The sequence below is a fragment of the Lithobates pipiens genome, unplaced genomic scaffold (assembly GCF_037356315.1).
Source record: "Lithobates pipiens isolate NorthernLeopardFrog02 unplaced genomic scaffold, aLitPip1_a1.2 Scaffold_16, whole genome shotgun sequence".
NCBI lineage: Eukaryota > Metazoa > Chordata > Amphibia > Anura > Ranidae > Lithobates > Lithobates pipiens.
Window position 1 is genome coordinate 278,344,683 of NW_027507748.1, and position 16,573 is coordinate 278,361,255.

Consider the following 16,573-nt stretch of genomic DNA (forward strand, 5'->3'; position numbering starts at 1 on the left):
AAGTGCAAAGATACCCTATTATTGAGCCAAAAGGGAAAAGTAAAAAAAAAGCATCTGTGTACTGTAAATCCATAAATAACAGTCAACTAATGATACCATATTAGTTGTTAATATTATTAGCTGTGCTCTTAGAATGTTTAGCTCATCCAAAAAGTCAGGAAATAATGAACTTGTAACTTTTAGCCTGTGTTTGGGTGTTATATCTTTCAGCAATTTCCAGTTACTTTGTTTTAATTTAAACTCGTATACTTCAATAGTTTGAAAAGATTTATAGATAGATAACAAAATTCGGACTTTCCTGATATGCATACTAATTCTGGATCATTGATACAAAAATAAATGAAGCCAGGGTCAGCATAACAGCCAGTCAACCAGTATTCTTTGAAGGAACTCAACAATGGCAGCCCCCATATTTGTCTTAGATTAAAATTCACACCAATGCATGTGTATGTGTATCTTGTTATCACTATCCATAGAATATAGTATTTCCACTTAAAAGCAGGGCTACTGCATTTCGTATTTACTCATGCTTGCATAACCAAATGTTACCAGAATGGATGTTTTTAAGACCTATTAAAAGACATCTACTAATTTCACTAATTTAAACCCAATGTGTGTTGGGTTACATGCCAATATATGTTGCTATTGCACAATCATTTAGCTCTGTTGTGTATTGGTATGGTTTTAATTCCCTGCAAAAACTAGCTCAACTTGCTCCTGAATACTGTTAATAAATCCATTATTCACTGTTACATCATCAGGTTCCCATCAATTATCTGCCTCACAAACATGTTTGTTCAAATATTTTTTATGATCAGTCTTGGTACTGTCCTGACTTGCTATTCCATCCTCCTGAGTTGCCTATCCCTGTAATTAATCTGACTGTTCTTCATCTGAGGGGCTGATTCTCTATACAATACACAAATTCTTAATGACACATTTAGGTTTTAGAGAATTCATGTGAACTGAAATCTACTTAAAAAAATATCAAGTGCTCCTAACTGTACACTAGTCAGAGGTAAAGCTTAAACAAATTTAATAAATCAATAAAATGTTGCCTTGACCTACAGATGATCTGTGAGTACAGATGTAGCACATAGATCCAACAGTCTACGTTTCCAACATTGCGACCCCCAAAGTCACGTGATTTAGAGTGTGACTTTGGGAATGCGACTTTGAGTGCAGCTTTGATCCAACTTTATTCTCACTGCATCAAAAATCGCTGATTTTCAAAGTCGCTGATTTTCAAAGTCGCTGATTTTCAAAGTCGCTGATTTTCAAAGTCGCATTGATTGGAACAGGTGCCATTGAAATCAAAGGGCTGTAACTTGACTTTGGACACATAAAATCGCAAGACAAGTCGCACTAGTTGAAACAGAGCCTAACAGCCCAAACACATCCTGTTCGCCAAATCAAATACAAAACAAGCAGTCAGTCAAACAAGTTATATATGTACCAAAACACTGTGCAGATTGCTTGCAACAGCAATACTGGAAGCACATCCAGGAAGCTGCTTTTATTAATCCTATCATCCTATCAAGTGTATATCAGGGCAAAAAAAGAGAACACATGCAACACATTGCTGCCATACATGCAAGTTCCTCATGCTTTATTTCTTTACAAATACTGTATGTATCCCTTTACAAATACTGCATGTACAAATAAGTGCATATCCTTACATACTGCAAAGCCTTTTAAGTGCATAGTTCTAAAAACATAGGTACAAACATCCTCTGGCTAACATTTAAAAGTTTACTGAATGAAAGAAAGAAAAATAGAAACCCTCTTAAAGTGGAGATCCGCTTAAAAAAAATAAAAATAAAAGTCAGCAGCTACAAATACTGCAGCTGCAGACTTTTAATAATCGGACACTTACCTGTCCCAGGGTCCAGCGATGAGGGGGAACGAAGCCCCCACTCGTCTCCCCCTCCTCTCTACGGCGCCGGCATTGTCACTGAGGACACATGGCTGTGGCTTCACAGCCGGGGACTCACTGCGTATGTGCGAGCCGTGCTGTGCGCTATGTCTGGCCAGGCAATCATCTGGGACCTGTGACAAGTCCCAGATGATTGCCGAGAGGGAGGGGGGAGAGGTAATCTTCCTTTTGGCCCCGTGGGTGGGCCAGGAGGAAGTGGGAGCTTGGACCCTCTAAAAAGAGGGTTTCCGCTCCACTCCAAAAAAATGACATAACAAATGTGGCATGTCAGGGGTCACCTTCCCTTAAAGTGGAAGTTCAATTTTTGGGTGGAACTCTGCTTTAAGCTACAAAAAATTAGACATACTACATACATTTCCATTATAATATACTAGAATGTCTACTTGGTGTTGTCCCAAAAGCATAATGAAAATTATGATCCTTTGAGAAAAGTGACTTTTGCCATGCAAAGCAGTTAAAGTGACTAATCAAACATTAAGAAATCCCTAGCTCTGCATAGTAACTACAAAGTGCTAATAGCCATAGTGCACACTACATAGTATTTAACAGAATTTTTAAATTTGGTTATACCCCATCCAATGACTTGTTGCCACCTTAGCCAAGACCCTAGGATCATCTGGACAACTTCTGCATACCAACACGTAGTACTAATATATGTACTTTATCAAAATGTATGCCCCAATTTCTGCCTATTTCAGCCTTACACAGCATGCAGGCTATACAGGACTTTAAAGGGGAGCTTTCCTTGTGAAAAGTGTAAATCCCTGTACAGCAGTTTCAAGTGAATACGTAAACATTTCACTTACAGGATCCTGAATAATCAATTAATTACATTATCATTGTACTAATATTTTCTACCTAGAACACATTCAACAAAATTATAGAAAACAATGCTTAACTACAACAATTAACATTTTCATGCCATTTTTAAAACTGTTTTTTCTTTATACATTCTATATAAATTCCTATATTAAAAACCTTCTTTCTCCAGGCCTTGCATTGTGCAGAATTCTGACTACACAGTTTGCTGGCTCTTACAAACCTTACTGCTGGTTCATACCAACAGATGTTGGACTTGCTGATGGAGTTGATGGAGATCTGCATCGCCAAAGCTAATTAATAAATTATTTTGCTTTATGTTCTAAAATAATAATTCACATGACATTTCCTTAGTAACTAATTTTTTCAAAAATAACTTTTAAGACTACAAATATATTTTTTTAAATAGATAACTAGACCAAAATATTTTTATTAATTTGTTAACTACCGGTTAGGCGAGGAGTTCGAAGAACTAATTTAAAACACTAAAAAAACAAAAACAAAACACAAATGTAATACTTTCACATTTGCAGTTAAATGGATGGAATATAAAATAAGTGCTTTCTTTTTTTTTAATTACAACTTATCTCAAATAATTAAGGCTGGTTTCAGCAATGTGCAAAGTCATTAGGAATGGTTACAGATGGTATGGATTTAAGTGGTAAGAGTAAGAATTTCCTAGGATCGGTGATTCAGTGTATAGACATACCAACACTTAATCATGTTGCCTACTTTAAAGCAGTTAAAAAAAGAAAATGTGTCCATAGCACTTTTGATACTGACAACTTTTTTGCTTTTAACTATCATAACATAAGAATAATTGAATAAAGCTGAAAAGGAACTGGCATTACTGCATTGAGGGATATTTGTTTTCCTAGCATAACAGTTAGAATATGTGATAAACTTTCAAATTACACAATTTACACACATAATCTGCATCAACACCTAAATATGTTTCCAATGGAGTTTGGACTAAGTGCATCCCTTGATGAATCCTGTTAAGCCTGAACAATGCGCCTACATGTAGTTCACCAATAAGCAATTCTGTACAGTTCAGACAAGTTACAATGTCCCTCCACCTGATTAACTAAAAGATAATGTGAAGTTGAAGGTAAAGGTAAGACTGGAGTTTAAAGAGATGTAACTGCAGGTGTAGCCCTCTTTATAAAAGCCAAGGACCACACTGCTACTTGGGAGTTTGCTTGATTACAGAGCAAAATAAGATGTTGCGTCAGAAGACATTAGCATTCATAAAAGACCCTGTATAGGTATATTGTTTTGGTAGTGGCACAAGTCATGATTTCATCAGACCCATCCCATATTGCAAATATACAAATATGACTAAAAAAAAAGCTAAAATATGTACATATATTTTAAAACCCATGTAAAAGCAGCCTATTGCTGAATAATATTTAAAAGCATTGGCTGTAACATACTATGGGAGTCGCTGACAATCTTTGACCTTTGCACTTTGTTTTATTGTCTGTAAAAAAAAAGTCCTAGTTTGCAGATCATATCCCAAAGTAAAGTGTGGCATTAAAAAAATATATGTTATCCAAAAGGCAATTTTTTGAAGTTTTCATAAGGAGGTGGCTTGTTTTTTCATCACCCCAGTACTTCTGCGGATTACTCAGTACAAGTCTCAGTTCTGTGCAACAGTTGAAAGGAATGGGAATCTGCTGAAAAATAGGAGAGAAAATAAATTAACAATCTAGTGCTATAAAATCAATTGTAAACCGCTCAAAAAAATACTATTGTTAACAACTCTTCCAGTCTATTTGTGAAAATTGGGGAAAAAGAATTATAGGAACAAAAGTAGACAGCGAGATCAAATTAATCAATTAGATCTCAACTTTTATTCTCTAGAAACATTAAACAAGGAATCTGATTGGTCACTATACCCAGTACATCACTTAAAGTGGACCTTCAACCAAAACAACTTGATAAAAAATAATGTTCTTTAGTGAGGAACGTACATTCCACCTATAATTCCAAATAGGAATAATTACAAATAATTACGCTACCAAAATCAGTGTGTGCTGTAATTGCCTCCAGCATTGCTCCTGTTTCTTCTTGTCAGAGTTGGGACTTTACAGGTGCTGAAACCTCTTCCTAGAATAATTCGCAATACAATAACATAATTTTAAAATGTGCTTTTTATTATATACCAAAAAAATGTCCATTATATATAATGGAGACCTCTTAAAAACAAGAAAAAATCATCACAACTCATTCGTTTATCAAAAAATATCCCCCAGATATAGTAATTCCTCCCCGAGGAAAAGATGTAAATAACGCTCAATAGAGATACCACTATGTACAAGGCAAAGTGATGCACATACGGGAGGAAAAACACACCATATGGCGTGTTTCGTCTTGTTGGCTTCTTCAGGGTCTTGAGAATGGATGATACAATTGAGTTGGAATGAATATGTAATAGTTCTAGGAGAGCCTTTGAAGGCGTTTCGTGTTGACACCAGATGGCCACTCCACAGGTACCTGCCAGATGGATACGCAGGCCAGAGAGGAGGAGCTCCACCTCCACCCACACACAGAGACCGTGTGGGTCATTTTTGGAAGGTATTTTGGAGAGCAGCAGCTAAGTGTGTAGCAGAGATCCTGTGACATGAGAACAGCAGAGCTTAATTTTGCCTGACAACATAAGATTAAGACACTCAGTATATTATCTTATATTAGCCACTAGGAACTGTGTATAACTCTATGACAACTCATTTTAGTGCCTCCCATCTACGCTTTGGAACCCAATAGCCTGGATTGCTAGCTCCCAATCTTAGATTAAATCACTGGCACCTCATCTGTGTGTGTGGGGGGAGGGGGAGCTTCTCCTTTCTCGCCTGCTTATCCATCCGGTGGGTACCTGTGGAGTGCCCATCTGGTGTCTAACAGGGAAACATGAAACGTTTTCAAAGGCCCTCCTAGAACTATTACATATTCATTCCAACTCAATTGCATCATCCCCTATCAAGCCCCATAATAAGCCAATAAGGTGAAACGTGTCGAACTGTGCATTTTTCCTACCTTATGTGCATTATCACTTTGCCTTGTACATAGTGGTATCTCAATTGAGTGTCATTTACATATTGTCCTCAGGGAGGAATTACTGTGATGAATTTTTCTTGTTTTTAAGAGGTGTCCATTATATGTAATAGACATTTTTTATGGTATATAATAAAAAGTACATTTTAAAATGTATGGCAAATTATTCTGGGAGGTGGGTTTCAGCACCTGTAAAGTCTCAAACCTTCTTTCTTGTTTGTATACTAAATTTATGGGGATGTGGTGCTGATCTTCAACTGAACGCATGTTCTTTTTGATTACATTTCTTCTTGTTAGAGGCTGTCATTTTACTGTAGCCCAGAGCCCCTGAGTAGCAGTAAATCTTTAAACCCTGTACACACGGGCCAAATGTCTGGAGACAACGGCGGGTTAAACAGAAAAAAACTCTGATATTTGGCCTGTGTGTGTATTTCAGTCTGTCCGACAGAATCCGGCCGTTTCGCCGGCTTCTTTTGGATATGCATGCTGGAAAACCAGCAGCCGACCGACTCCCAATCAATGCTCTCAGCCAATGACAGACTGTGCTGATCATAGTGTTATGGTGGGGGGGTGTCCCCCTATCAGAACACAACAGCTCAGTGAGGGTAGATTGCTGGACTAACCTTGCTTGGTTAGTACAGTGGCTCCAACCGTAACTGTCAGAGGGCAGTGATGTTCTTTTTTACAGGATGCAATCTCTAACAAATACTTTCATTGTTTTTGCTAGCCACTGGTGTGTATTAAGGTTGTTCCACCACCACACAATCTTTCCTTCTTCCTATCTTATTTAAAACATGTGAATACCTACAAAGCCAGCACTTCAGGTGTTTAGTGGTTTTATTTTTACCACATTACACTAATGCTATTATAGGGGCAATTTGCAGTGACTCACTGACTGAACAGAAGACATGTGTAAATAGAAAGTACCAAAGCTGTCAGAAAGAGGCAGAGGCAGAGAGGGAGATTCAAGGAACAATTAGGGTCTACCCTTTTATCTCTAGATATGGGCTGAACAGGAGTAACATACACTGATGGGGGGAGTCTAAGGTACCTGGGTTTGCTTTGAGCAGGGTCCGGTAAATATTACTGAAGTTCAGGTGCCGAATATGGTCTAGTAAATCTGTTAATGGGGGGTTTAAATAAAAAATAATAGGTGTGGGGTTCTCCCTACACCCAAGGTTATCCTAGTATCCTAGGTTATCCTTAAAGTCTGGTATAGATGTCAAGGAGGACCCCACAATATTTTATGGGGGTGTGGGGTTGCCCATTAGGACTGGTGTGAATTTTACAGGGGAACCCCACATGATAAACTAGAAAAAAAAGCATGGTGCCCCTCAAAATCCATACCACACCCTTATCTGAGCATACAGTCTGTCAGGCAAGGAAAAGGGAGGGGCAAAAGACACCACACTTTCCGATGAGCCCGTTATTTAAAAAATTTAAAAAAATCCCAAAAAATGTCCCATAGTGTAAATCCAACCTTAATCACATTATCAAGTAATTTTTCACATTTATGATGAAGAATGACCTGTGCTCTCTTGCTGAAAGAAAAAAACCTGCCAACCACCTCACATGTTCCATCCTGTCACCAAATGACAGCTCCCTGACCTGGAATGTAACAATGTTTCAGGTACGGTGGCTATAATCATTGACTGGGCAATGATGTTAGACACTATTCCTGCCCCTTTGTTTAGATGGCCAGGAATTCCCAGTTGCTAAAGACACTGTGGGTACTGGCACCTGCTGCTTCCTTAACAACCATCAACAGCAGAAAGAAGAAGGAAGCTTTATACTGTATAGTAGCAGTAAAAAAAATTATACAGTACTGTGCAAATGTTTTAGGCAAGTGTATAACTTAATGTAACTTATGCTTTCAGAAATAGAAGTGGTAATAGATTATTTTTATTAATTAACAAAATGGAAATCCAAATCAAATCAACCCTTTGCCTTCAAAACAGCATCTATTCTTGAGTTCTTCTAGGTACACTTACACACAGTTTTTGAAAGAACTCAGCAAGTAGGTTGTTCCAAATATCTTTAAGAACTAACTACAGATCTTCTGTGGATGTAGACTGCCTCAAATCCTTCTGTATTTTTACGTAATCCCAGACAGACTCGATGATGTTCACATCAGGGCTCTGTGGGAGCCAAATCATCACTTCCTGGACTCCTTGTTCTTCTTTATGCTGAAAATAGTTCTTAATGATATTGGCTGTATGTTTTGGTGCGTTGTCCTGCTACAGAATACATTTGGGGTCTATCACATGGCTACCTGATGGTATGACATGATGAATAAGTATTTGCCCATTTTACTCAGCATTGAGGACACCATTGAGTCTGACCAAATCTCCAACTCTATTTGCAGAAATGCCCAAAACTTGCAAGGAACCTCCACCTTGTTTCACTGCTACCTGCAGATACTCATTATTGTATAACGCTCCAGCTCTTCTGTATTTTTACGTAATCCCAGACAGACTCGATGATGTTCACATCAGGGCTCTGTGGGAGCCAAATCATCACTTCCTGGACTCCTTGTTCTTCTTTATGCTGAAAATAGTTCTTAATGATATTGGCTGTATGTTTTGGTGCGTTGTCCTGCTACAGAATACATTTGGGGTCTATCACATGGCTACCTGATGGTATGACATGATGAATAAGTATTTGCCCATTTTACTCAGCATTGAGGACACCATTGAGTCTGACCAAATCTCCAACTCTATTTGCAGAAATGACCAAAACTTGCAAGGAACCTCCACCTTGTTTCACTGCTACCTGCAGATACTCATTATTGTATAACGCTCCAGCTCTTTGCAAGCAAACTACCTTTTGACACAGCCAAATACTGAAAATTTTGACTCATCAGCCCAGATCATCTGCTGCCATTTTTCTGCACCCCATGTTCCTATGTTTTCAAACATAGGAGATGGAAACAAAGCTAAGTGACTCAACTATGCACAAAAACAGAGGAACTGGAAACTGGTTAGTTCTCCAAGAAGTTTGGAACAACCTGACCTTCTAAAACTGCCAGTGTAGCTAGAAGAATTGATGCTGTTTTGAAGGCAAGGGGTCACACCAAATATTAATTTGATCTGGATTTCTCTTCTGTCCATTTACTTTCCATTTTGTTAAATGATAAAAATAAACTATTACCACATCTATTTCTGAAAACATTCTTAATTTACAGCATTTTTTTCACACCTACCTATGTAGACTTTTGCACATTACTGTACATGATGTTCTGCTCCAGCTGATTGGACTAAAAGTCTAGCTTTTGGACCGATACCCAAACAAGCTGAGTTCAGTTAAAACATGTGTTCATACCATACTGGGAGCTAATCACTGATACTGCCATTTGTCAAATGCATTGGATATTTTGGGTGACATTTGTGTTTACTTCATAAGCAAGTGGCATTCAGAATTCAACAAATTATCATTGTAATTTGCAGTATAGATACGTTGACTTACACTTTAACAATAAGTTGGAGCATCATTCAAAATTAATGCACAGGTTATTGAGCATTGTTGTAACACATGGTAAGTTAAACTGTACCGTACTTTAAAGCAACACAAATTTATGAAAGAGGGCAAAACTTTACTAAGTTGACTAGCTCTGGTCTATTTTAACACATCTATATTGATTTACATCTATCTGCATATTCATATATGCAAATCCTTTCCATGGACACCTACTGCAACATGTATCCACTCCTGCAGCAAAAGAAAAAGGAATAGGGTGCTTCTGTCAGGAAAATGTCCTCCAGTGAACTGTACTAGTTTGTCACATCAGCATTAGCTTCAACATCAAGGTTAAGGGGAGGAGGAAAGACTGGGTTGGGAATGTGCAGCAGCACTTCAGGTAGAGGAAGCAATTCTGGAGCAAATGAAAGTAAAAAACAGAGGGCACTTCTAAGTGCAGTATTAAGAAGTATTTATTCATAAAAAGTGGTTAAAAACACTTACAATGTAGTAGATCTAATGAGCATCTCAGTCAGCATAATAGGCATCCTGTAGAGTCCTTCGCCCCTAGAGGAGGGAAAGCTAGCCAGCAGCTGTGACAGGAGAGGGATAAGCGAGGAAGCAAGATAGCCGATGGAAATGTATGCTGACAAAGATGCTCATTTGACCTACTACACAGTGTTTTTAACCGCTTTGTATCAGTAAATACTCCCTAATACTGTACTTAGAAGTGCCTTCTGTTTTTTACTTTAGTACTGCAGCGTCTCCCTGATCCACTGCATAGTGACAGCAAGCGGGGGGGGGGGGGGGGGGGGTTGGGATTGGATCGTCTTCTCCCCCTGCTTGCTGTCACCGTTGAAAAGAAAAACGTGGCCATGCAGGGCTCTGAGTTTTGTGAATGGGTAACTACAAGTACCAACAACCTTTGCAGTGGGCTTTTAGCTTTCAATGAACTGCCAGAGATGTTGAGCGCTCTAGGTAGTTCATTGTCTTTGCCTGTTAGTGTGTAACTGCCTGCCCATATGGGCACGAGCAGAAAAATACACCGACTGCAGGAGTCCTGCATGGCACCTGTGATCTGCTGATCATAGTAAAAAAAAAAAAAAAATGAATGCACATTTTTTTTTACCTGCAAAAAGATGTGCATTTATTTTTTTGAAAGGTGGACTTATCCTTTTACATAGTTTAAACACATTGATAGAACTTTTAACATTTTTTTATAGCCATTTATAGCAGAGATTATACACAGTGGAAAGCTTGTGTTGCTTGGAAGAACATTTCTTAGCCCTTGTACACACGGTCGGAGATTCTGACAACTAAATCTGTCGGATTTTGTCCGTCGGATTGTGTCCGTCGGATCTTGTCCGAAACTGTTGCATACACACGGTCAGAGAAAGTTGTCGAAAAATCCGATCTTTCAGAACGTGATGACGTAATTTCATTACGATGGGACTATGTTCAGATCGGAGTATGTCCTATCGGACCAGTTTGTCGGAAAATATTTCCAGCAAGTTGGAAAATTTGGTCCGACGGATATTCCGACGGAAACAGTCCAATGCATACCACACACAGTCGGATTATCCGACAACAATGTCCGATAGGACACATTCCGACGGATTCTCCGACCGTGTGTACAAGGGCTTACAATGAATCAGAAGCAGAAATGGGCAAAAAGATTGACAAAGACAAGGCACAAATACCTACGCACAGGAGTCATTGCGAGCAGTCACACAATGCTAGCCAGTTTTTTTTTCTTAAGAAAATAGATGAATCCATTTGTCAGCGCATTCTATTATTGTTGCGGTCACTGACGCATATAGATGCATATTTTAATGGAAATTTTTAATGTACAGTTGCATAGATTCACTTTTGCATAGGCGCATTACCTAGATATTTAGTGGTTGAAACATGTTGTATCTTCCTAATAGTTGCCCTTTAGCTTAGATTTGAACATAGGTCAACAAATACAGCCCTTTGTACAAAAAAACACTAACCTCGGCAGTCCTTTGCTAATAAAAGTCTCTCCTGATAAATTTAAGAAAACCTGTACTAACAGAAATAAAGAGCCTTCCTGAAAATGCTGCTTGCCTTGTTACCTCTGGTAACTGCTTATATGTATACCTGTTGCACAAAGTCAGAGACTTAGTGCAAAGATATTGGATCATCGGGACAGGCAGGCAACTAATATTGTAAGAAGGAGAGGTCAACAATGGCAACCTCTGTAGTATTCCCTTGGTACACACTATTGTGCTTTGTCACAGTGACTTTATTGGACAATACTCAATATGCACAGATGCAATAGTATAAAAGGTAAGAGATTACTGGAGGATGTTAGTTAACAAACTGTCCTTACAGGGTATGGCAATCTTAGAAAGCGGTTCCTTTACCTCACAGATAGGATGTCCTTTAAACGTGAATTAAAAAACCCGTGAGACTGTGTTTCGAAGAGCAGAACTTGCTAGTGATCCCATGAAACTCTTATCCAGTCCTTGCTGTGGTGGGGAAAAAAAAGTTTGTTAGTTTATGGTAACATGGAGGTGTAAAATCTAGTAGAAGCAGAGTTCTTTTAAAAGCCAATGGTAAAGTGAGTCCTAATTCTAAAGGTTAAGGTAAAGTAAAGGTTTAAACCATTTACTAAGCAAGACCAGAGACAATTGTTGATTTGTTGCAAACTGCTCATTATCTTCTAAAATAAGCCAAATAGTATATCTCTTTGAGTACATAAGACCTTAAACACATTAAAATAATTAAAACATGTGGATATTAAAGCATGCTTTTGTGTTTTTTTGCCAAGTAACTGAAGAACAGGAAATTACTGAATCACCTCTGTTTTATCTATAGGTGCACATGGAGCAGTAATCATTTATTCACCTGTTTAAGTAATCCTTGCAGCTCTCTTTGGGACCACATATCTGTCAGGAAAAGACGAGCAGCTTCTGCAGCTTTGGGTGAAGCTCTGTAAAACATGCAGAATTGTAATAAGCCTTTTTTCTTATGTGTACCAGGCTAAAATGAATTGTTTTGCCTAAAAACACGTGTTGTCTACTGAGCTCAATAGCTAATGTTCATGTAACACATGACTAAATAAGTCACAGGAGTGACTCATGCTCCCACTCACCCTTTCTCTCTGCTATAAACAGAAATTCAGTTGAAGAGATAGGGTCTGAAAGCAAACAACTCTCTTTTAGAAAACCCATAATGCTCAGTAACCATGAACTCTGTATTAAATATTCGTTTTTAAAATTAAGTTTATATAAAACTGTAAAAAAATATAAAATAGTTTCAAAGCATAAACTTAAAAAAAAATATTAACATTGATCCATATGTATTATAGCCTCCAATTAAAAAGTGATCTGTTTATGAAACAATGTTTGGACCTTTGGAATACTTATGGACATATGGTAAAAAAAGGCTGGCCATACATGACTTAACCATATGGGAGGAGATGGGACCAGTTCAAGCATGACTTGCAAAAACTGTCCAGAGGTTTGGTACTGAGCATTTGAAGTCACTCAAGGTTATTATACAGAAAGAAAAATGTTAACACGTTTTCATTTTTTTTGTGAATGATTACCAATCATTTCAATTACAGAAACCAAAGTAAAGGGTCCTGCATTATGTGAGTTGTTTGAAGACAAGCATACACTTTAGCCCCAAAAAATTTACATTTACTATCTATGACTGACATACATAGGCATCTCATTTTCGTTTCTTAAAATGTTACTAAACCCACGACCCTGCATTCACTATATCTGGTCTCCCACAGTACACAGAACATGGAAATGCAATTATTTTAGTAAATATAGTAGTAAACTAAATGTAGTTTAGTAAACTGCTAAATACCTTTTCTCATCAGCAGTTAAAGAAGTCTTATGACTTGTAGGAGGAGTTCTCATTCTCCTCTGACTGTCCTATGAGGCTGCATAACCCTTGACCCTCTATCTCAGGGATATGCAATTAGCGGAACTCCAGCTGTTGCAAAACTACAATTCTCATGAGGCATAGTAAGACTCTGACAGCCACAAACATGACATCCAGAGGCAGAGGCAGAGGCATGATGGGACTTGTAGTTTTGCAACAGCTGGAGGTCCGCTAATTGAATATGCCTGCTCTATCTGGACAGTGCTGATTGGCCCTGTGCTGATCACATGCAGCCTCCCAAAAAAAAAAAAAGACTTTCTAGCAATACACACCAAACTGAGCATGTACAGAGTGTCCCCATGGCTCTATACTATCAGCAGATGTATTGGGGACAGTCAAATAAGGGGAGGATCAGAGAAGACAGGATCAAATGGAGTTTTTACACAATGCGGAGGATTAACCCCTTAGAGTCCACAGTGAGTATAAGAAGCATGCTTTACTGCATATACAGACTGATTTTACTGTTGTGGGTTTAGTAACACTTTAAGGTTATGTTATTTCTCTTGCACAGGACTAGGTATTCAAAGGTAACACAGCCCAACCACCAATAGCCTCTATTCTCAATCAAAATATGGAAATAATATTTACAGTTGGGACACTCTATGAATCTGTCCCAAAATCCTTTCTTGGACTGCACCACAGTGTCAAAAATGTTTCTAGCAAGTCTCCCTGCCCTTTTTTTCTATATAGTATATATAGCTCAGAAATCAGTGGTGTTGATTGGTTTATAATTTTTTACTCTTCAAAATATTGAGCATCCTGGGAGATTAGCTTGTTTATTAGTAACTGGTATGGACAGGGTAAAAAGAGAAAAAAAACATGCTTTTGCATTATGCAATAGGCCTTTGTGTAACTCCAAAAGGACAGGCCATATAGCAAACAGGCAAATGGGACTCAAGTTGTAATTTATTGAGACCTACATAAGACTTGGCAAGTCCTGTGAGTGGCTCTGTTTTTTGGTATTTTTATTTATTAATCTGTGACCACTGGTAACTTTATGGAAAGCCTTGCAGCCATTTTAAGTCTGCAGATATTAATCAATTGTTTCACAGCTGTGTAGATTATATATATATATATATATATATATATATATATATATATATATATATATATATATATATATATATATATATATATATATATATATATATACACACACACATACATATATACGGTACATATTTTTGTAAATATTTTTAGGGCTGCAACTAACGATTATTTTCATAATCGATTAGTTGGCCGATTATCGTTTCGATTAATCGATTAGTTAGATAATAACCTTAAAAAAAGTGTGGTGTTTAATTTAGTTAATGTGTAAAGTTTAAAAAAAAGGCAATTTATTCTTAAATATCTATATGCAGTTGTAAATATAAAAAAACAACTATATGGTTAGAGAGCAAAATCTCTAATCCACTGAGAATAACAGACAGAAGAGATATACTATATATACTATTAGAGGTTGAATCTGGTAAATATCATCAGTGATCAAATATTTTTCTTAAAGAAAAAAAAATTAAAGGCTGCTTTGTCGATTTTCAGACAGAACTGTAAGATATCACATGCTGGCCATATAAAGACAATGTCTTCCTTCAAAAAAATAAATATAATTTTAAGAACATGTATGATCAGAATAAGGCTCAGTTTACACCTATGCAGTTTGCTTTTAAACCGTTTCTGCAGTGCTTTTTGCTGTGCGATTTTTCTGCGATTTGCGGTTTGCATCTAGTATGCTTTTTTTGGTCAATTTTTTGTTGGGCAGATTAAAAAATGCAAGTTACTGAAACGTTGCACTACATGCTTTTCTTCAGCTTCTCCATACAAGTATATTGAACCAAAAAAAGCACTGTTTTGCGTGGAAAAAAGTCCTTGACCCTTTCCAAATACGCAGCGGCTGATAAAAGCATAGATGTGAATGTGTCCCATAGGAAACCATGGTAAATGAACTGTAGTGTGTTTCTACAAACAGCACCAAAAAACGCATAGGTGTGAACCAGGCCTAAGACCTTTAGTAGCTGCAGCATGCTTTTTTTGTATCACCTGTCATCACAGGGTTAAAAAAATGAAAACAAGCCCTTTATAGTACAAAAAGAGCAGATAATCACTACTATAAGGGGTTCATTTATACTGTGAAACAGTGAAAGTAATAATATATATTACTTATATCATATAAACAATAATAAATACACCCAGAAGTAGGATATATGGGCATTATAACTAAGAGTCCGACATGAAGCTATATGAAGGGGGAAGGGAGATATAAATCTTTTATATTATGGTACTGAGACTTTTTTTTTTCATGGATATAATCATTTTAAATATAATGCCCAATACTGGTAAAAGTTTACATTAAATGTAATTGTAATGCCTTCTATTACTTCCAGTCTATCAGCCTCCACCTTCTCTGAGTTCAGATGCTGATCTTCCTTGCAGAGTCTTTAAAAGAATTTTTTTTTTTTAAACAACAAGCATGTCATACTTGCCCACTCTGTGTATTGGTTTTGCACAGAGCAGCCCTGATTTTTCTCTTCTAGGGTCCCGCACTGACGCTTCTGGCTCCTCCTGCCTTCAGAGTGCCCCAGTAGCAAACTGCAAAGTATAGTATGGAGCACCTCTACAGAACCACTCACTTCCTGCCGAGAACTATATGTCCCATGAGGCATTGCTCCTCGTACAATCACAAGTTCTCAGGACGAATAATCGCTATAATAGTTGACAACTATTTTCATAATTGATTAGTTGTCGATTAATCAATTATTTGTTTTTTTGGCCCTATATTTTATTATACCTTTTCATGTGACAACACTGAAGAAATGACACTTTGCTACAATGTAAAGTAGTGAGTGTACAGCTTGTACAACAGTATAAATTTGCTGTCCCCTCAAATAACTCAACACACAGCCAATAATATCTAAACCACTGGCAACAAAAGTGAGTACACCCCTAAGCGAAAATGTCCAAATTGGGCCCAAAGTGTTAATATTTTTTTTGTGTGGCCATCATTATTTTCCAGCACTGCCTTAACCCTCTTGGGCATGGAATTCACTAGAGCTTCATAGGTTGCCACTGAAGTCCTCTTCCAACTCTCCATCACGGAGCTGGTGTATGTGAGAGACCTTGCGCTTCTCCACTTTCTGTTTGAGGATGCCCCACAGATGCTCATTAGGATTTAGGTCTAAAGACAAACTTGGCCAGTCCATCACCTCAACTTCTTTAGCATGACAGTGGTCATCTTGGAGGTGTGTTTGTGGTCGTTATGTTGGAATACTGCCCTGCGGCCCAGTCTCCAAAGGGCGGGGTCATGCTCTGCTTCAGTTTGTCACAATACATGTTGGCATTCATGGTTCCATCAATAAACTGTAACTCCCCAGCACTCATGCAGCCCCA

The 16,573-nt window shown here is 37.7% G+C and overlaps 1 protein-coding gene across 2 annotated transcripts in view; it reads right to left on the reverse strand.

Annotated features, from left to right (window-relative positions):
- Window positions 1-1,579: 1,579 nt before the first annotated feature.
- PKP1 (plakophilin 1) overlaps window positions 1,580-16,573 on the reverse strand; it is an 88,439-nt gene continuing 73,445 nt past the window's right edge. Inside the window, exons 12-14 of one of the 2 annotated variants that reach the window (XM_077481480.1) lie at window positions 12,140-12,224; window positions 11,656-11,760; window positions 1,580-4,431 (exon numbers count right to left, since the gene is read on the reverse strand). In XM_077481480.1, the coding sequence (XP_077337606.1) occupies window positions 11,686-11,760; window positions 12,140-12,224 (160 nt within the window). In that variant the 3' untranslated portion in view covers window positions 1,580-4,431; window positions 11,656-11,685. Of the gene's footprint in view, window positions 4,435-11,655; window positions 11,761-12,139; window positions 12,225-16,573 lie in introns of both variants that reach the window. The other variant, XM_077481479.1, reaches the window with a different exon arrangement.